The following is a 21181-nucleotide window of genomic DNA, read 5'->3' as shown; positions in this document are numbered from 1 at the left end:
CACACATGCCATATTTTCCCTCGTGTGATGGCTCGCCATTTCATCGCTTCCGGTGTTTGTGTGTGACTGCCATGTATTTATTTGTCCATATGCTGTCTTTTTCTCGTTTGTGTAGTTGTGCATGAACTGGATTCTCTTGTATCTATTTGTTCAGGTGGCAGAAGCGTCTGGGATATCTCCAGAAGAGGTATTCTGTGCAGTGCAGTACTCTGGCACAGAGAAGCCTGTCCAATGGCTGCAGACTGAGCTCCCCTATGTACTGGACACCGTGGTTGAGCTCACAGCACAGAAAGCAAATGGCCCAGTGGGGGCTGTGACTCATCAAGAGGCAAAGAAAGCCTGGCTGTCCTGCGCCGGTAACATAGAAGACGCTGCACTGGAGTGCATCAACATCCGAAAGAAGCAGGTGAGCGCAGACTGGGCGAAGATGTGTTTATTTTATGTTTTACATTTGTAAAGCGCACTGACAGCCGAAGGCGATCGAGGTGCTGTTGCAAGAAAGTGTCTTAGTTACAGGCAGATTACCTTGCTCATGGTTGCAGAAAACGTGTCTACAGGTAATGCAGGTCATTGGGATACATACATTGGTGGTTGCAGGTTTGGTAATATATACAATAACAAAGAAGATTACATCATATGGCGAGTCGTAAAACAAGCAGCCTAAGTAGGGTCAGTGGGACCATGTTGATGGGCGAAAAAAGTTGTAGGTTGGAAGTAGGGCTGGGCGATATGGACCAAAAGTAATATCTCGATATTTTTGGACTGAATGGCTTTATACGATGTATCTCAATATTGTTTGTGTGGGTTAAATGCTCAGTTGTAAGCTGCCAACAACATTTGAGATGTCACAAACACCTTTGTTTATATTACATTGATCAAAATAAAGTGCAAATACAGGGTTCCTCTTCCTGTTTGAGAATACACACAGCAGTGTAAATATCAAAATGTAAGTACAAAATGGTATATGTAATAATGTATATATCTCGATGTTAACAATGGTCCCATCCTATATCAATTTTGAAAATATATCAATATATCTCCAAAACCCGATATATTGCCCAGCCCTAGTTCGAAGTAAACGAGGACGGTTTGGAAACCTGGAGTTATAAGGGTTCTTACGAAGAGGAGGATTCCAGAGATATAGAGGAAGGACATGGAGGAGAACGGGTGGACATGTGGAAGAGATGATGACACATTTCTGATTCCTGTCCTGTTTTTCTTTCTCATTGTTAATGTGTCAATGTGCGGCCTGATGCCCGTGGGCTCTGGTGCGTAATAAATAAATACATAATATAAGAGGAGACAACAGGAGAAGGGGAGGATGCAGAGCAGTGGGGGACACAAGGAGGGGTGTAGAGGGAAGTTGGACATAAAGGTGGTAGTAAGGACACATAAGAGAGTGCACACGAAGAAGAAGCTAGTTGTAGTTGCGTTGACTTTAGGTCTGATACTCCATAATAATGAGTAACCTATCTGTATTGATGATTCTAGAGGTGGGGATTTTATGTGTAATTATCGCCTTGTTTGAGTATTCCTCTGTAATCAAAGCCAGTCTCTGAAAGACTGTTATTATTATTTTCTTGTTCATCCATGTCAGTTTGTTTGTTTGTTTTATTATTTGTAATGCGCGCCTAACCCGGAGGTAGCAGGGCGCAAGCAGCAAGAGGATTGTAGAGCTTCGGTTACATAAGGCACAGCAAATGGAGTACAGCCATGGTTAAAATGCTGGATACATCGATATCATCAAAGTTAGACAGAAAGTGATGAGGCATATTTACATACAATAATTAGAAATGACATGTTTCATGTTGCAGCGGGGTGTATAAATGGCGGTAAAGGAAATTCCCAGCGATATAAGTTAGTTCACATGATCCTTGATCCAATGGATGAGGTTAGATCTGAATTGTAAGTAAGGGAGGTCTTCCTTAAGGATGGAGGAAGGGAATTCCAGCGTTGTGCTGCTTTGATGGGAAAACTACTCGCACCAGTCATAGTTCGTTTGAATCTTGGCACCAGTAGGAGGTTGGAGTTGGCCTTTCTCGAAGGGCGGCAAGATACTTGTCTGGTGAATTTCGTTATAAGGTATTGAGGGGCAGATTGGTGCAGACATTTGTGAGTCAAGGAGACTGATTTAAGGAAGATCTTGTCTTTCGTGGAGAGCCAATTGACAGATCTTCTGATATCTGAAATATGGGCTTTCTTCAGGAGACTTAAGGCTGCTCTTAGAGCGTTATTTTGCAAAATTTGGATCTTGTTCATTAAATATTTGTTACTGCCTACATAGAGCACATTACAATAGTCCAGTTTGGACAGGATCAAGGCTCTAGCTAGGGTAATACAGTTGTTTGGTGAGAGGAATGGTTTGGCTGCTCTGATTAATTTGCAGGTGTATGAGGTGGCAGAGGCCATAGCATTTACCTGTTTTTTTAAAGGTTAATAAGGAATCGAGATGGAAACCAAGGGTTTTAACCCCCTTAGCCACCACAATAGTGTTATTGTCGATTTTGAAAGAGGAATAGTTCTGGTTTAATTTGTTGAGATTAGAGGTAGTGCCTAATATGAGGAGTTCCATTTTGTCATCATTCGGGCATAGACCGTGTGAGGCCATCCATGCCTGGATGATGAGGTACACTCTATTTACAAAGGCCAAATCCTTGTCGTAATCCCCCATCAAAGGGATGAGGATCTGTGTATCATCAGCATAATTCTTGTAGGTGATACCCAGGCCATCAAGATCATCGAAAAGGGGCTTTGTGAAGATGTTGTACAGAGTCGGAGAGACACAGGAGCCCTGGGGCACACCACACGTGATGGGCATAGGGTCCGCAGCTGCTAGAGGGGAGAAGACTCATTGTTCTATTGTTGAGGAAGGACTGAATCTAGTCAACCGCCTCTTGGGAGAAGTGGGCTGCAGATTCCAAGTGGTTGCATAGAATCCCATGGTCAACCAAGTCGAAGGCTGCTGAGAGATCAAGGAGCAGTAGAAGTGCAGTCTTGCCCTCATCTCTCAGCACATCAATCTGTGCCTTAAGGTCTATGAGCGCAGTCTCAGTTCCATGTTGGGGTCTGAAGCCTGACTGTTGGACTCCCAGAAGATGGTTGTGTTCAAGATGTTGTTGGATTTGTAAGTATGCAATTTTGTCAAGGATTTTGAGTAGGAATGGCACTTTAGTAATGTGACGGTAATTGGTGGGGTTAGAGGTATCTAGGTTTTGTTTTTTGTGGAGAGGGAGGACGCAGGATTGTTTCAAGTTGTTAGGTATAGTGCCTGAGGTAAAGGACGCATTTATAAGTTTGGTGATAAAAAATGAGAGTTTGCGGCCTGCGGCTTTTATGATTTGTGTAGGGCATAGGTCGCCATGGCAGTTCGAAGGTTTGAGAGTAAGGATAACTTTTTCAAATTCTTTGGTAGATACTTTATGGAAGTTAAAGTTGGGAGTAGGCGAATGTGGTGGGATCGGATGGTTTGAGATACTGGCGCATTGGTATTACTTGGCTTAGAAGTAGTAGGGAGAGAGTCTTTTTTGTTGTTTATTTTAGCCTGGAGGGTAGTCATTTTATTGGCCAAGGCGTTTTGTATACCCGTACATCAGTTTTTGTCCTTCAGGCAGGAGTCTGGGGTTTGAATGGGTGATTCCACCTCTTTCAGGATTGCAAACAACTCTTTGGTATTGGACTTGGCTTGAGAAATTCAGAGGTTGTAAGAAGTTTGTTTGGCTAGGATGATTTATTTTTTGTAGAGGGATGCGAATTTAGTCAAGTTGTTCATGTTGGACACAGATGGATCTAATCTCCAAGTTTTTTCACTTTGACGTTTCTCTTGTCTAATTGCTTTTAGATAAGGAGAAACCCACGTGTTCACATGTTTTTGGGGTTTGCTCTTTCTAATTTTCAGTGGTGCTTTGGAATCAAGGGATAATGACATCACTTTGTTGTACATGTCTACCATGGTGAATAGGTCTGTGTAGTCCGGGATTGAGTTCAGAGTAGGTAGAATCAGAGGGATAAGATTTTCAGGAGTGATGTTTCTTTCGAAGGGATTGTGTCCTCCGACGTATTCCTCATCTTAGATATCTCCTTCCAGCTCTGCTGGCCTCGGAAAATTTTTTCTCTAGAGGGCGCTGCGCGTCAACGTCCTCCGAGTCGATGTCCTTCGACAGCCACCGTGTCGATGTCATCCTGCCTATAAAGGCCGCGCGCAGCGTCCGTTGCTCAGTTCCGTTTTTCCGCGCTTACTCAGTGCCTCGGAATACCGTTGCTCAGTTCTTAGTCAGATTAATCCTATTTACCTCGAGTTATTCGATCCGTACTCGATGGCTTCCTCGTCGGAACCGACAACTCCTCGATCCGGCTTCAAGAAATGTCGAGATTGTGGGAAAAAGATGCCGTTGACCGATCCTCACAGAATTTGTCTGTGGTGTTTGGGAGCTGAACACCGTTGTTCGGAATGCGAGGACTGTATGTCCATGACAGCTAAGGCCCTGAAGGGGCGTAGGGGGAAGCTGGAGAAAGGTAAGACTTTTAAAGCTTCTTCTTCGTCGACAAAGTCGAGACATTCGTCTCCTCGTCACCATTCGCGCTCCAGGTCTCGGAGTGGGTCTCATCACTCCTCGAGATCGAAGCACTCGAAGAGGAGACGTCGAAGATCCCCTTCTCCGTCTTCCTCTTCCTCTGTTTCGCCAAAAAGAATCCCTTGCCCCACGAAACATAGTTCCCGGGCTGAATGGGAGGAATTCCGAAAAAATATGATGAGCGTCTTCGAGAAAGCGGCCTCGACCCCCTCGAAGACTGCCGAGAGCGATGCTCTGGTCGAAAGACCCGAAGGTCAAAAACGCTGCGAGTCGCAGTACCCGGCGAAAGAAACCTCTCGAGCGCGTCTCGAACCCTCGAGCAGGACTATGACCTCCAAACCTTCCTCGAAGGTTCCGTCGACGAAGGTTCCGTCGACGTCGAGGTCGATGTCTTCGACGCCGTTGTCGAAGGGACCTTCGACACAGGGGTCTGTCGACTCGACGCCAGCTTCGATACCGGCGTCGACGCCAAGAAAAGTCACGGTTACCACACATCCAGTGACTATCCCCAGGCCCTCGACGTCGATGGCTTCGATATTGTCGAGTAGAATTCCAATTCTGTCGAGGTCTTCGAGGCCTCCGCCTCTGTTTTCGACGCCACGCTCGAAGCCTTCGGCGTCGACGACATCGACGTTTTCGAGGCCAATAATGACAAGTTCGGCACCCTCTGCCTTGGAAATGGGATTTACTCCCTTTATGAGTTCAGAACAATTGAGAACTATATCCTCAATTTTAGAAGAGGGTGATTTGTCTGAACAGGAAGACACATTTGAGTTACAGGGACCTGTAACCCCAGTTAGAGAGGAATTTCCCTCTGAAGAGCGCAGGTTAAAGGATCTTCATGATTCTTTACATGAGGCAAGTGGGTTAGACACTTCCCCTGAGGTGGAGTTTGCTAAGCCAGACCCGGGGGTGCATGCTGAAACCCCCTACAGAGCCTTAATGGCCAGGATTACAGCGTTCATGGGGTGGTCTGCACCTTCACAATCTTTCCAACAAGATGACCTCACGGATATTCTTGACAAAGGCCCACAGGAGGATCCTGTGGTGCCTTTTCATAAAGCTCTTCAGAGAAAGATCATGACAAACTGGGAAACCCCAGATGTAGTACCAGCAGTAAATAAAAAACTGTCTACAAAGTACAGGGTATCTTCTACAGACCCAGAGTTTTTGTCTAAACACCCATCCCCAGAAAGTCTGGTGGTACAGGCAGCATCCTCTACCGATGTCAAGACGGCTTATCCTACCGTCCCACAGGACAGGGACGATAAAAAATATGATGCTATGGCAAAGAAAGTCTTTTCAGCATGTAGCATGGCATTAAAATCTGTTAATGCTACTTGCACCCTTGCTAGGTTCAGCCATACACTTTGGGAGTGTGCTTCTACAGCGGCTGACTGCATCCCGGAGGGAGAAGAAAGGGATGCGTTCCTGAATATTATACAGGACGGTAAAGACGCTATGTGCGAATCCCTCCAGACGGGCATTGATTCGGCTGACAGTATCAGCAGAGCAATGGCGGCAAGTACATCAACCAGGAGATTCGCTTGGTTGAGAAAGTCGGGTTTTGCCCCAGATGTGCAAGCCAGGCTCTTGAACATGCCATTCGATGGCTCTTCTTTGTTCGGGAAAAAGGCGGATGACAGTTTAGAGAAACTGCAAACTTCAAAAGCAGCAGCAAAATCCCTAGGAGCTGCAATCCGTCAGATTCCTTTTCGTCCCACAGGAACCTCTGCGAGGGGCAAGTCCTTTCGCTTCTACTCCGCATTCGGAAGAGGTAGAGGACGACCGGCTCAAAGGGGTCAAAGAAGAACTACCCGAGGTGGACGGGGTAGATATTCAAAAGCCGCAGCAACAGCAGGTGCCTCTTTACCATCGGCATCTGCATCAGCCGCCCCAAAACCACTCTGAGGACTTCCCTCACAGGACACCTGTAGGAGGCAGGTTGACTCAACATCTGGCGGTATGGCAGGCTATCACGTCAGATGCTTGGGCATTGGAAACAGTTGCCCAAGGTTACTGCCTGCCTTTCCTACGTATACCTCAGAGTCATCCACCGGGGATCAGCTCTCAGAAAGCTCCAGATCCGCTCCTCTTGCAGGAAATTTGGGACCTGCTAGAGAAAGGTGCCATAGAACCGGTACCTGTAGTGGAGAGGAACAAGGGCTGGTACTCCCCTTACTTTCTCATTCCAAAGAAAGACGGAGGACTGAGACCCATCTTGGACTTGCGAGAATTGAACAAATTCCTCAGAAAAGACAAATTCAAGATGGTCACTCTTTCTCAGATCCTCCAGGCCCTTCAGTTCCAGGACTGGTTGGTATCTCTGGACCTTCAGGAAGCTTATTTCCATGTGCCTATCCGTCTCAAACACAGGAAATACCTGAGGTTCGCAATTGGCAACTCTCACTATCAATTTCGAGTGCTGCCATTTGGGCTGACCTCCGCCCCGAGGGTCTTCACCAAGTTAATGTCGGTAGTGGCTGCAAGTCTAAGGAGGGAAGGGATTCACGTCTACCCCTACCTGGACGATTGGTTGATCAGGGCTGTTTCTCCGGAACAAGCTCAGATCCAGCTAAATCACGTGTGCCACTTCCTTCACAGACTGGGCTTCTCCCTCAATTTAAAGAAGTCACAAATGATACCATCGCAGAGACTCCAGTTCATAGGAGCGATCCTGGATACTTCCCTGGGAAAAGCCTCGCCACCAGAGGTGAGGGCTCAAGATATTCTACAGATGGTTACCAAGTTCCAGCATGCCCAACGTCTCCCAGCCTTCGACTTTTTGAGGTTGCTAGGCCTCATGGCATCCTGCATTTTCCTAGTGCCAGAGGCTCGCCTGAGAATGAGATCCCTCCAGTGGGCACTGAGGACTCAGTGGTCACAATTCTCAGGGAGAATGACAGATCTTCTTCAGGTTCCCGGCAGGGTGGCTCGAGACCTTCAGTGGTGGGCCTGTCAGGAGAACATTCTGAAAGGAGAACAGTTTTGGCAACCCTGGCCGGAGATAACAGTAGTCACGGATGCCTCACTCACGGGGTGGGGAGCCCACGCCAACGACTTGACCATCAGCGGTCGTTGGTCTCCATCGGAGTCCAGACTACACATCAACCTGTTAGAGCTGAGAGCCATCAGACTTGCGCTGAAGGCGTTCCTGCCAGCTGTACAAGGGAAGAACGTCCTGATAATGACGGACAACACGGTGGCCATGCATTACCTCAACAAAAGAGGAGGCGTAGGATCACTACCCCTGTGCAGAGAGGCTATGCAGCTCTGGTTTTGGGCAATCCAAGAAGGAATCTCTCTATCGGCAGTTCACCTAGCCGGAGAGAAGAACTTGACAGCGGACGCTCTGAGCAGGCAGAACACAGTCTCCCGCGAGTGGGAGCTAGCTCAGGAAGTCCTTCAAGGGATCTTCGCCCTTTGGGGAACCCCTCAGGTAGATCTGTTCGCCACCAGCCTAAACAGGAAATGCGACCTGTTCTGCTCAAGGGAATTTCCCCCGAGAGGAGCTCTGGGAGACGCGTTCATAGTGGACTGGGAGTTTCCGCTTCTGTACGCGTTCCCTCTGGTCCCTGTCATTCCTCAAATGATCAGGAGGTTGAGAAGATTCCGGCGAACCATGATCCTAATTGCCCCGGATTGGGCCAGGAGAACGTGGTACCCGGACCTTCTAGACTTGTCCATCTGCCCTCCAATTCGACTTCCACTCAGAGAAAACCTACTCTCACAGAAGGGAGGTCAGGTTCTCCATCCAGACATCAAAACCCTCAACCTTCACGCTTGGCTTCTGAAAGGCTGAGGTACAAGGATTGGGACCTCCCTGATGATGTTATGGAGGTGTTGCTTTCGGCAAGGAGGCCAGCAACAAAGTCTTTATACCGCTGCCGTTGGAACAGATTTTGCAGCTGGTGTAGAGAACAGAATATCAACCCTTTTTCATGTGGTACACCAATGGTTTTGTCCTTCCTACTATATTTGGCAAATTCAGGCCTTCAAGTTGGCACCATTAAGGGCTATCTCGCAGCGCTATCCATCTTTAAGCGTACTGCGGAAGAACCATCCTATTTCAAATTACCCTTGGTAATACAGTTTCTAAAGGGGTTAACCAATGTTTATCCCCCAAGACCATTCCAAGTTCCCCTATGGGATTTAAACTTAGTACTAACTTTCCTGATGGGTACACCTTTCGAACCTCTCCATTCTTGTTCGTTAAGATTCCTTACCCTTAAAACTGTTTTATTAATAGCACTTACATCTGCTAGAAGGGTGAGCGAATTACAAGCTCTTTCTTGTAAACCCCCTCATACTATATTTCACAAAGACAAAGTTGTCCTGCAAGTGAAGCCTAATTTCCTCCCAAAGGTGGTTTCTGAATTCCATATCACTCAGAAGATTACCCTACCATCTTTCTATCCTCCTCCTCACCCGGGGAAAGAGGAAGAGAGGTTACACAGACTAGACCCTAGGAGGGCTTTAAGTTTTTACATTAGTAGACTAGCCAGGATAAGACAGGCAGACCAGCTGTTTGTAGGTTACACAGGTCACAAGCTGGGGTTACCAATAACTAAGCAGACCATTTCCAGATGGATCATTCTAGCCATTCTGGAATGTTATAAACTGGCAGGGAAAGAGCCCCCTCAAAACCTTAGGGCTCATTCGACCAGAGGTATTGCAGCTTCATCGGCCCTCAAAAGAGGCGTGCCGGTTAAAGACATATGTGCGGCCGCTACATGGTCGTCTGTCCATACCTTTACACGTTTTTACAATCTGGATTCCTCCTCCAGTCAAGAGACTAGGTTTGGAAGGGCTGTACTGCATTCTATTCATCAATAGAAGACAGCGTGAACTCAGTACTCCCTCCTCCGATAATAGAATACTGCTATGGGAGCCTATCTAAGAGGAGGAATACGTCGGAGGACACAATCCCTTCGAAGAACAAGTTACTTCTTACCTTGTAACGTTCTTCCGACGGGATGTTCCTCCGACGTATTCCTCATCGACCCTCCCATCCATCCCCGCAGTTCTACTTCCCTTGTTGTTGCAGCTTACGCTCCTTCAGGGTGTTTAGTTAGTCCAGAAAGTATTATTGTGGGCTACAAAACGGAACTGAGCAACGGACGCTGCGCGCGGCCTTTATAGGCAGGATGACGTCGATACGGCGGCTGTCGAAGGACATCGACTGGAAGGACGTCGACGCACAGCGCCCTCTAGAGAAAAATTTTTCCGAGGCCAGCAGAGCTGGAAGGAGATATCTAAGTTGAGGAATACGTCGGAGGAACATCCCGTCGAAAGAACGTTACAAGGTAAGAAGTAACTTGTTCTTTGTTCCTAGTTGGGACAGATGGCGCTATGTTATCAATTTGCAGGGGAGGTGGTGCCACTAGTGAGAACGAGATCAGGTAATGGTCAGACCAGGGCTGAGGCATTAGGGAGGTGATGGTTAATGGACAGTTGTGCTCAGCAATCCAATCAAGGGTTCTACCTTTTGATATGGGTGGCACCAGAGATCTTTTGGGTGAATCCTAATTCCTCTAAGGAATTGTTAATCTGGGTGGCATTTAAGTCTGAGGGGTCTCTAAAGCCAAGGTTGAAATCTCCTAAAATGAAGCTGTGAGAGGAGTTCTTAATGTTATTTGAGAGAATATTCGTTAGGCCCTCTTCAAAGGAGCATAGGGGGCCTGGTGGACGGTATTTAAGGTGGATGGAGATAGACTGGGTATTGGAGATGGTTAATTTAGCGGTGAGAACTTCGCATGAGTCTGTATTATGAGGCGGAGAGAGTCTCAAAGTGAGGTTAGTTTTGGCGATTATAGCAAGACCTCCACCTCGAGAGGTGATACGGTCAAGTATTAGGAGGGTGTAGTCCTCTGGGATGACTAGCATAATTGCTGGACCAGCTGCAGGGTGGAGCCAGGATGCAGTGATGGCTAGGAATTCTATCTTTTCGCTATGCAATAGGTCTATTTCAGTTGCGTGGGCCACCATAGAGCGGGCATTTATAAGTGCTCCTTTTATTCCTGTCTGTGCCAATTGAGCCTCTGTTAAATGTGCTTTGTGTTGGCATTTTGGAGTAGTAATGGGCTCACGGAAGAGTCTACTGTTGACCTGAAGAGGGTGTTGGGAGTGGCCAGTTTTGCAAGAGGAGGTAGTGGCATTACGCGATACTATTTTGGTTAGAGGGTCATATAATCTTGGGAGTCTCGCGCGTAGAGTGCTGCAAGGTCTGGTGATCATGTCGACCTGCTTAGCGAATTCAAGCACAGGTGCTTGTGGGGGTGGTGGTTGGAGCATAATGAAATCTTTTTAAAGTAATTATGTGGAGGAGGGTCCTTAGTAGAACAGTGTAGAGCGGTGGGAGATATATTGCGTACGCGTAGCTACTATCTAGGCCGTAAGGGTAGATATGTTTTTTGCACACTAATGTAAGATTAAGCATGTAAGGTCCCTTAGCATCCTACATCCCCCTTTGTTTCATGTGTCAAAGCCTGATTTGGCTCCCAACCCTGGTATGAATTGTGGGTTCTTGAGGATCGGGATGATTGATGACAGGAAAGTGGTGATTTTGGAACCCTTTGCTGCTTTGTCCCAGGTTTGCCCTACCAACCCCACAATTTTGCTGCAGTACATGTTGCGAGCCTGTCCTCCCGAGGAAGCACAACACCTTTTCCAGGACCGTTCCCACTACCGCTCTATCCGTTTCCCTCAATTTCTTCCCCCGGTCCTCCTTCGCCAGGTCTCTTAACACCCTGATCTGTGCTGCGCTGTAATATGCTATTGAGTCGGATTCCTCCCCTGTCCCAGGGCATTTGCATCAGTTTGTGGGCTATTCTTGGTTTCTTCTGCTCCCAAACATAAGCCTGTGTGCATTTGCATAGCTTTCTGAAGAAGGGACCCAGAACCCTGGTGGGGATTGCCATGAACACATACAATAGTTTCGGCAGGATTACCATTTTTAGGGCATTAATCCTGCCCATCCAGGAAATGGTCAGAGGGCCCCCACCCTTGGAGCAGCAGCTTGATATTCTCCAGGAGGGGGGGATAGTTGGCCTCGAATAGTTCGTCAATGGATTTTGTTATATATATTCCAAGATATCGTATTCTGACTGGGGCCCAAGCGTACACTTAGCCTGCCTTCAACTCCCGTTCCCTTTCTGGAGATATTTTCAAACACATTACCTCAGACTTATTCTTGTTAATTTTCAGACCTGCAACCTTCCCAAACTCAGTCATGCTCCTGTCTACTGTCTCTAAGGATTTCTGCAGGTTTGTTAGGGTCAGCAGCATGTCGTCTGCAAAAGCAGCCACTTTATGGGCCCTCCCGCCAAAGGGTACCCCTTCGATTTCTCTGGTGTTTCGAATAGTACTCATGAGTGGTTCTAGGTAAATGGCGTATAGTAACGGTGACAGGGGGCATCCCTGTTTCGTGCCTCTGGACCCATCCACCGGATCCGAGAACTCCCCATTGGTCAGCAGGTGTAACGAGGGATTTCAGTAGTTAGCTTCTATTTTGGACATGAAGGCCTCCCTGATCCAATTTTGCGCAACATAGAGAAGAGGAACTCCACCTCCACTCCACCCTGTCGAATGCTTTTTCTGCATCCAACGCGACCACTAGGGCCTCAGTGCAAGATTTGTTAGTTTTCTCTATTAAATGGGAAATTCTCCTAGTGTTGTCATGTGTTTGCCTTCCCTGTATGAACCCGAATTGGTCGGCCTCCACCAAGGCTGGGAGTAGATGGTCTAATCTGTTTGACAGTATCTTGGCATAGATCTTTGCATCTAGGTTAATTAGCACAATTGGTCTGTAAGCACTGCTTGTCGTGGGGTCCTTCCCTTGTTTGGGGAGTAGTACCACCTTTGCTCCTCCGTCTTAATGGATGTTATCCTTGGTAACTCACATTTCAAAGGGATTGTGTCCTCCGACGTATTCCTTATCTTGATAGATTACTTCCAGCTTGCTGGCCTCGGAACATTTTTTCAGTAGAGGGCGCTGCGCGTCGACGTCCCTCGAGTTGGTGTCCCTCGACAGCCTTCGTATCGGCGCCGATGTCTTCATGCGTATAAATAGACTTGCGCAGCGTCTGTTGCTCAGTTCCGTTTTTCCGCGCTTCGTGGGCCTCGGAATCGTGTTGCTCAGTTCTTTCTTCAAGTATTTCTATATTATTCCTCGAGGCTTCCTCTTCCGAACCCTCGACCCCACGCTCCGGCTTCAAAAAGTGTCGAGATTGTGGGAAGAAAATGTCATTGACGGGTCCTGACAGGATCTATTTGTAGTGCATGTGATCGGAGCACCACTGTTCGGAATGCGAGGACTGTATGTCCATGACGCGAAAGCCTTGAAGGAGCGTAAGGTGAAGCTAGAAAGAGGTAAGAGTCTTAAAACTTCTACTCCTTCGAAAGTTTCCTCGGCAGAGTCGAGACATTCGTCTCCTCGCCATCATAGGAAACATTCCCGTTCAAGGTCTCGAAGCGGTTCCCATCAGTCTTCGAGATCTAAACACTCAAAAAAGAGGCGCCGTAGATCTCCTCCTTCGTCTTCTTCCACTTTCCCGGAAAGGGTCACCTGCCACACGAAACACAGCTCTCCACCTAAGTGTGGGGAGGAATTCCGTAAAAAGGTGCTTAGCGTCTTTGAGAAAGCGGCCCGACCCCCTCGGAGAAGGCTAAAGGCGATACCCTGGGTGAAAGACCCGAAAAATCTAAACGCCGTGTGTCGTTGCACCCAGCGAAAGAAACTGCCCGAGAGCGTCATGAACCCTTGAGCAAAAGGCAGTAAGACCGCGTCATCGACGCTGTCGTCGAAGGTTCCTTCGTCTCATAAATCAGCGTCATCGAAACCTTTATCGAAGGGCCCGTCGAGACACAAATCGGTCAAATCGACGCCGTCTTCTACGCTGCTGTCGACACTGATAAAGGACAAAACTACTGCTGTTACTACATCTCAGTCAGTAGTAGTACTGAGGGCTTCGACCATGACCTCGAGGATGTCGTCGATAACCTCGATGACTCGGAGTAGGATTCCGATCCTCTCGAGTTCTTCGAGGCCTCTTCATACCTTTTCAGCGCCTTTTTCAGTTTCATCGAAGCCTTTGACTTCCACGTCGACAACTTCGACGTTTTCTCAACTGGTGACTACAAGCTTGGCCCCTTCGGCTCTAGAAATGGGTTTTAAACCATACCCAAGGTCAGATTATTTCAGAGCTTTGTCCTCTATACATGAGGAAGGAGAGGATTCTGATCATTTATTTATTTTTACATTTTTTAAAGCACTCACACAGCCCGCAGGCATCGAGGCACTGTTACAGGAATTGTTTGCTTTGTAGTTGCGTAATAGTTTTTTTTTTTTCTTTCTCTTAGTTGCGTATTTCTCCAGCATGGGGTCTGGCATGGATTCACATACTCATGAATATTCTCTGTCGTCAGGCTGGGAATCCTCGGTAAAGCAAAAATCAGTATCAGTTTCGTTTCTGATCCGTCTTTCTTAGTAGTAACCAATCACTGATCTCTGGGTCATACTGCCCCCAGCCAATGACTGCCCTCTCCCTAAGCCCCGCCTCTGGCAGCCACCCTCAGATTTTTACCACACGCACAAGTGTTGGGAGTCCTCGTGTTTAGCTCTCGAGTTTTTTTTACTGTGTTTTCACGCTTTTTCAGGAGTATTTCACATTTTTTCGGTTTAATCGAGCCTCAAGCTCCACCGTTTCTACTTCCGATAACGAGCACCCGTTTCGGAATTCTTCTACGCCCCTCAAGGGTGAAGTTTTTGTCGAGTTTACACTTCTTGGAGGATTCCAGAAGATCTGCGGCCTACCTCAACGGACATGGCCCAGGACAAAGGGAGCTCGACGCCCGGATCCAAGCTGTTCAGGAACTGCCCTGGATGCGGATTATATAACGTTTTCAAGGAGGACGAGCATTCGCGATGCCTCTACTGCCTCCATGGGGACAAGACGCACGTGGAGAAGGACTGTGCAATCTGCAAGAACCTTTCGGAACGGACCAAACAAGATCGTCGTTCCCGCCTCGCCACCTGGCTGGAGAAGGGCACAGCAAGTGAGAAGGCGAAGAAGAGCGGGCTTCTAAGACCTTCTAGGGCGCCCCGGCAACAGGAGCCCAACAGAAGGCTAAGCACCGTGAGTCTGCTGGCTCCGGGAGCGCCGAAAGGTCAGGCTCTTCGGTTGCCAAGGAGGGCGCTACTTCCCCGGCACGTTCGACCACGAGCCAGCGCTCTGGTTCGGGGAAGAGGAAGTCCGAGAACACGGGTAGGCTGCTGGAGCGGACCCAGTCGATCTCGAAGGGGGAGCGAGGCGCTGACTCACCCCCCCAAGGCAAAGGCCCAGGACGCACCTAAGGTGTTGAGGGCTTTGATCCACCCGGCTAAGGCCCCTACCGAAGTGGTTGCTGCTTCCTACCGAAGTGGTTGTTTCTGGTTCCCTTTCACCTGGCAGGAATAAAAAACACCATCGCCGACTCACTCAGCAGGGAGCTGCGCTCGTGCCACGAGTGGGAACTGTGCCAGGATGAAGTGGATCGACTCTTCCAACGATGGGGCAAACCCCAGATCGACCTGTTTGCGACGGCAACGAACTCCAAGTGCCAGAGGTTCGCCAGCAGGTTCCCACAGACGAGGAGCGGAGGAGCGTGGGCGATGCTTTCTCGTTCCCTTGGGACGGCCTGTTTCTATACGCGTTCCCTCCATTGCCGTTGCTGCTCCTCCTCATCAATCAGCTCAAGAAGTCCAGGTGCAGGATGATCCTCATCGCACCGGCGTGGCCGAGGCAGGTCTGGTTCCCGGACCTTCTGGATTTGTCAACGTCCCCGCCAGTCAGGCTGCCGGCGGACGTGGATCTTCTCTCCAGAGAAGGAGGCGCCATTCTCCACCACAGCCCACAGTCGCTGAACTTGCAGGCCTGGCTCCTGCAGCGCTAGAGTTTGGAGGGTACGATATCCCGGCTGATTGCAGAGAGGTTCTTGCAAAGGCCAGGGCGTCCTCAACTCTCAAGTCTCACGGTCATAAATGGAAGAGGTTCTCTGTCTGGTGCCGTGCACAGAAGATTAACCCTATGCGAATTACGGCCCCTCAAGTGCTGCCGTACCTGCTGTCGCTGGCCAAGGCTGGACTGGCTCACGCCTCCATAAAGATACACCTGGCTGCCATCTCCCGATATACCAGGACGACGGGACGGGCGTCCTTGTGGTCTCATTGCCTGGTGAAGGAATTTATGAAGGGACTATTCTGATCATTCCCGCTGATGAAGGCTCCTGCCCCGGCGTGGGAGCTTAATGTGGTGCTGACCAGGCTCATGGGGGGCCCCATTCGAGCCTATGCATTCGGCCCCTTTGAAGTTCCTGTCATGGAAGACAGCGTTCCTCGTGGCCATCACCTCTGCACGACGAGTGGGAGAGATTGAGGCCCTATCTTGCAAGCCTCCATACTTGACTTTTCATGACACGAGGGTGGTGCTGAGGACGCACCCCTCCTTCATGCCCAAGGTGCCGTCGGACTTCCACCTCAACGAGCCCTTGGTGTTACCAGTTTTCTTTCCGTCGCCTTCGACACCGGCCAAGAGGACTTTGCACTCGCTGGATGTAGCTAGAGTGCTGAAGTTCTATGTGGACCGCACAAAGAGTTTTCGGAAGACGTCGCAACTGTTTGTGAACTTTGGGTCTGTGAATCAGGGGAAGGCTCTCTCGAAGACTTCCATTTCCAGATGGCTCTCCGGCTGCATCATGCATTGTCACCGGTTGGCAAACCGACCGCTGCCCGGCCGTCCGAGAGCCCATTCGACCAGAGCGATCGCTGCTACCACGGCGTTCCTGTCTGGTGTGCCCCTGCTGGACATCTGCAGGGCTGCTACGTGGAGGTCGACGCACACCTTCACAAGATTCTACAGCGTCGATCGGGACTCCAGGGAGGAGTCCAGGGTCGGCCAAGCAGTGCTGCGCAACCTGTTCGCTTAAGGTGAGCCTGTGAGGAGGTAAGAGATGCTTAATGTTGAGTTGTTGTATTGCTTAATGTTGAGCCTGTTGCCACCTCCCGTGGTTGTGCATGTGTATACTGCTATGTATTCTTTTATTCATGAGCATGTGAATCTATGCCAGACCCCATGCTGGAGAAGGAACAAGTTACTTAGCTGTAACTGTTGTTCTCCAGCATGGGTCTGGCATGGATTCACATGCGAACCCTCCCACCTACCCCTCTGCGGCTCATGCGTGCTACCAAATCTGAGGATGGCTGCCAGAGGCGGGGCTTAGGGAGAGGGCAGTCATTGGCTGGGGGCAGTATGACCCAGAGATCCGTGATTGGTTACTACTAAGAAAGACAGATCAGAAACCAAACTGATACTGATTTTTTCTTTACCGAGGATTCCAAGCCTGACAACGGGGAATATTCATGAGCATGTGAATCCATGCCAGACCCATGCTGGAGAACAACAGTTACAGGTAAGTAACTTGTTCCTTGTATATTACCTCTGTTTAAGGTGCATAACGGCCCTCTCCGCTCTGGTCGAATGGATCGATTCCAGTTGGCCCTTGACCACCCTGTATTCCCGTCTGATCTCCCCTGAGGGTTTTATCGCCAATTCAAGCATTATTGCCTTTAGCCTAGTCTCTAAGTAGTCTTCCAACTTCCTGATTTCCCTGTCCCTTCTAGCCTTTATCGCTATTATCTTCCCTCTAATAGTGGCCTTAAAGGTGTCCCAAACAATATTTGGGTCCACTTCCTGGGAGTCATTTGTCTGGGAATATTGATCTATCCACTCTCACAGTTCCCCCCTCAGGGTTTCATCCTTGAATATGTGTGCTGCGTACCTCCATCTCCACAGCCCTGCCGCTGGTGATGGTCGTGTAAGTGTCACCTTGATTGGGCCATGGTCAAAGATGATGATAGCTCCCACCTCCACTTCTGTAACTCTGCCTTGTAGGGGGTGTGAAATCCAGACATAATCTGTTCTCGATGCCAACCTATGTACATGGGAGTAAAAGGTGTAACCCTTGGCATCCCCCCCTCTTTTCCCACCATGTGTCCACCAAAGATAGTGTTTCCATTCTCACCTGTAGCTCCTTCGATGGTTTGTATTTGGTATGTGAGATTCTTGCACTCCTGTCCCTTGCTGGGTCCCAAGCTAGGTTGAAGTCCCCTGTGAATCTAATGTTTCCCTTGGCAAACCCTTTTAATTTATGCAGCATTGTTTGAATTAAGTGATCGTGTCCCGTGTTGGGCGCGTAGATTGTTGCGAGTGTTATTGGCTTCCCCCCTCCCTGGAGGATTAACGCTATGAATTTGCCCGCTGTGTCTCTTGTTGTGCCTGTGATTTTCAGGTCTAGGCTATTTTTTAAAGCTATTAGGGCACCACCCGTCTTCCCGGGGCTATTTGTTTGTTGTACTCAGTTGTACTGTTTTATTCTCATCCTGTGTCTTTTTTTCCTGTATATGTGTCTCCTGTAACGCTACTATATCTGGCTTTTCCCTTGCTAAAAACAACTCCAACGTTTTCCTCTTTATCAGTGAGTTGAGCCCTTTGATATTTGGGGACATGACTTTTAAGGGTCTATCCATTGCTCTTAAGTTACCAGTGTTTTCATTTGGCCCCAGTCAATTTTGGGCCGTTGCATCCTTCCTGACCTGGTCCCTCCTCCTTCCCCCTCTCACCGGGTTGGCTCCACAAGCCTATAGCCCCCCCCTCCCACGAGCATCCTCCTTGGGTGTAGTGAACCATTCCTCCCCCAGAACCCCCTCTGGTGGGTCTTCCCTGACCCCTGTGGTGATCCAGTCGATTCTCCGCCCCACCCTCCCACCTCTTGTGACTTTTGATTTCCCTTCCTTCAGGTGATCTTACTGTGGCCCCGAGTCCGTGTTGCTTTTATCGATTGGGGCTCTTGCCCGAGGGCTCCCCTTCAAGCAGTGGGACATTCGTCTGGGGATTCGGGCCCAATGGACCCCTCCTTCTCCTTGCCTTCCTCTTTGATTCCTGTGTCGACCATTCCCACGCCTTCCTTTTTGGACTTCCCTTTCCCAAGTCCAGCAGTTCATTCCGTGTTGGTTCTGCCTCTATACTGAGGATGTCTGTCCCCTCTTCAACATAGTGATCCTTCTCTATTTTTTGTCTATTTCAAAGAAGAGGCTGAATGGGAAAGTCCATTTGTATCTAATGCTTCCTTTCAATAGCTCTTGTGTTATCAGTCGCATCTGTCTTCTCTTGGTGAGGGTGATTGGGGTTAGATCCTGGTATAGCTGAATTGTGGCCCCGTTGAAGTTGAGGTTGTCCGTGCGTCTTGCGGCTAACAGCACCTTCTCCTTTTGTGTGTATTCGTGCATTGCCACTAACACGTCCCTTGGCCTTGCTCCTGGTTCGTTCCTCTTAGGTCCCACTCTGTGGACCCTGTCCAGCAGAATTTCCTTGGGATCTGAGATGTCACTTAGGGTTGCACATTTTTCTTTCACTGTTGGTTTTAGCTCTGCATCCCCCACCGTTTCAGGAATCGAATTGACCCTTGTGTATGCCCTTCTCAACCTGTTTTCCAGGTCTTCAGTTTGAATTTCTAAATTATGCGTGGCCCTGGCCAAGTATTCCACCCGGTCATCTACCTTATGTGCATCGTCTGCCAGCTCCTGCAAATCTGTTTCGTTTGGTATCCACTCTTGCTTGCAAAGCATTTATGTCATTCTTTACCTCCCTCTGCCCCAGTCAGTACCTCCTTGATTCTGTTGAGTTGGGTTTGCATCACATTGGCCATCCTGTCCCCAAAGCTTTGAAAGCATTCCTCCATTAATTCTTTTGTGACCCCCTTATCTTCCTGATCCTTTTGAGGGTTTTCCTCCTCACTCCTGTCGTCCCTTTGTCATAGTCTGGCTGAGATCCCTCCTCTCTCCTCCACAGTTTCTGCAGCGCTCCTTCCGGGTTCTTTTTGTCCTCTTTCACTGGGGTCTGTGGGACCTTCCCTCCGTATCTGGCCATCCCAGCTGCTGCCTTCTGGTTCTCAGAGTGTGGGCCCTTTCGCTCCCCTGATGTGTCGGAGCAGCGTGCGCTGTGTGCTGTTCAGCTTGTCCTTGGGGGCATTTCAGGGGGTGAGAAGGCTGAGCTTGGGGGCACAGGCCTCTTCTTCCTGCCCACCCTCAGCGTGGCTCATGCACTGTGGTGCTTCCTTTTGAGGGCTGACACCTCTCTGGGTCTCATAGGTGAGGGGGGTGTCCTGTGTTATGATTCTCCTTGGGTATGGGTCTTATCCTAGGACCCGCTTCACTCTCTCTTTGGTCCAAGATCAAGTTTTCCCTTTGCAGCCCCTCCTTGGCTGTGAGAGTGATGCCCCTTTCCGGGCCTTTATATCTTTCCCTTAGGGCCCCCGCGGGTTCTCTGGCTTTTGTCCCCCCCTGCCCCCCTCCAGGCCCTCATTGATATCTCCTTGCTTGGCTTGCCACTCAGTCCTATGTGAAGTGAAGGAATCTTCCACGGGGGAGGGGGCAGGGCAGGGTTTAGGTTTCACCTGATCAGTGTTTATGTGGTGGGCTTCGCTTTACTGCTCCTCTCCACAGATCCAGCTCCTTGTCTGTGGTTGTGTTCTGGGACTCCCTCTCTGTGTTGCCGTTTATCTTGGGCTCTATTTTCGTCGCTGATGCCCAATTCCCTCTTCAAAATGCTCCCTCACCCGTCTCTAATCCTCCACACGTCCCTGGTGGTATTCTTCCTGGTGCCCTGTTCCCTCCTTCTGACGCTTGCTCTCCCGAGTCGGTGCCTTCCTTCAGGTCCCGGTTCACTTGGGGAATGATTTCGCTACTACACAGCCCCCGGGGAGGCGGTTTGTAGCTTATTTAATCTCCTTTTGGTGGAAGGGGTGAAGGGAGCACTGTTAACAGAGTGACCTCATCCCGGCGGCCATCTTGAATCCCGAGATGCTCTATTTTGAATGATAAATTATCATTACATGCATAGGTTGTTGGAGTAAGATGTCTAGATGATTAGAATTTGTTGGCAATTTTGACAGTTCAACAGTGGCCCACTCCCCCCCAGTAATCACAGTGCATCCTGAGGGATCACCACCATGTATCATCCACTCAGTCTTGTGGCACTCTAAGGAACATCTTGTCGTTTTCCAGTTGAGTTTCTCTCCACAGGAAAGCCTTCTGCAGATCCCGGGCCTAGTTTTGTATTTTATCCCTAGTAAGGCATGAAGAGTAAATGTGCTGCCCTTTTCCTAAATAAGGAACAATTTTGATAAAAAGAGCATATTGGTGCCCAAAAGCTAAACCAGCAGATAATCTTTTAACAAAAGCAAACTCTCTGGAGAAGAGGCTGGCAATCCCTGGGCTCTCTAGAAAGAATTCCCTTTAGTACTGTATCAAATGTCAGTCGATCATTAACTTTATTCAGATACAAATAAGGTATCGAACTTTAAAAGACAATAACAGTAAATGCATCTTAACATTCAAATATAGATAATGGTAGCTACACATTTCTGTGACTAATAATACTTTCATAGAAACATAAAACATTAAACTGGATAAAAATACCTGTATCAAATGTGACAAAGAACCCCCGATTTATTTCTGTTTATATACTTAAGTGAAAACATTCTGCATTGTTTACCCAAGTACCTTTCTCTGTGGG

General features: G+C 48.7%; 1 protein-coding gene across 6 annotated transcripts in view; it reads left to right on the top strand.

Moving 5' to 3' along the window:
• The window catches only part of RNF31 (ring finger protein 31), a 915252-nt gene that overhangs the window by 345907 nt on the left and 548164 nt on the right, over window positions 1-21181 (top strand). For all 6 annotated transcript variants that reach the window (XM_069633995.1, XM_069633999.1, XM_069633998.1 and 3 more), the window contains exon 10: window positions 155-406. In XM_069633995.1, coding sequence (XP_069490096.1) covers window positions 155-406 — 252 coding nt within the window. The remainder of the gene's footprint in view (window positions 1-154; window positions 407-21181) is intronic.

Source organism: Ambystoma mexicanum, chromosome 13 (genome assembly GCF_040938575.1).
Source record: "Ambystoma mexicanum isolate Mex_15411 chromosome 13, UKY_AmexF1_1, whole genome shotgun sequence".
Classification (NCBI taxonomy): Eukaryota; Metazoa; Chordata; class Amphibia; order Caudata; family Ambystomatidae; genus Ambystoma; species Ambystoma mexicanum.
The sequence above is the reverse complement of the archived record's forward strand: the minus strand, read 5'-3'. Positions and strand labels throughout refer to the sequence as shown.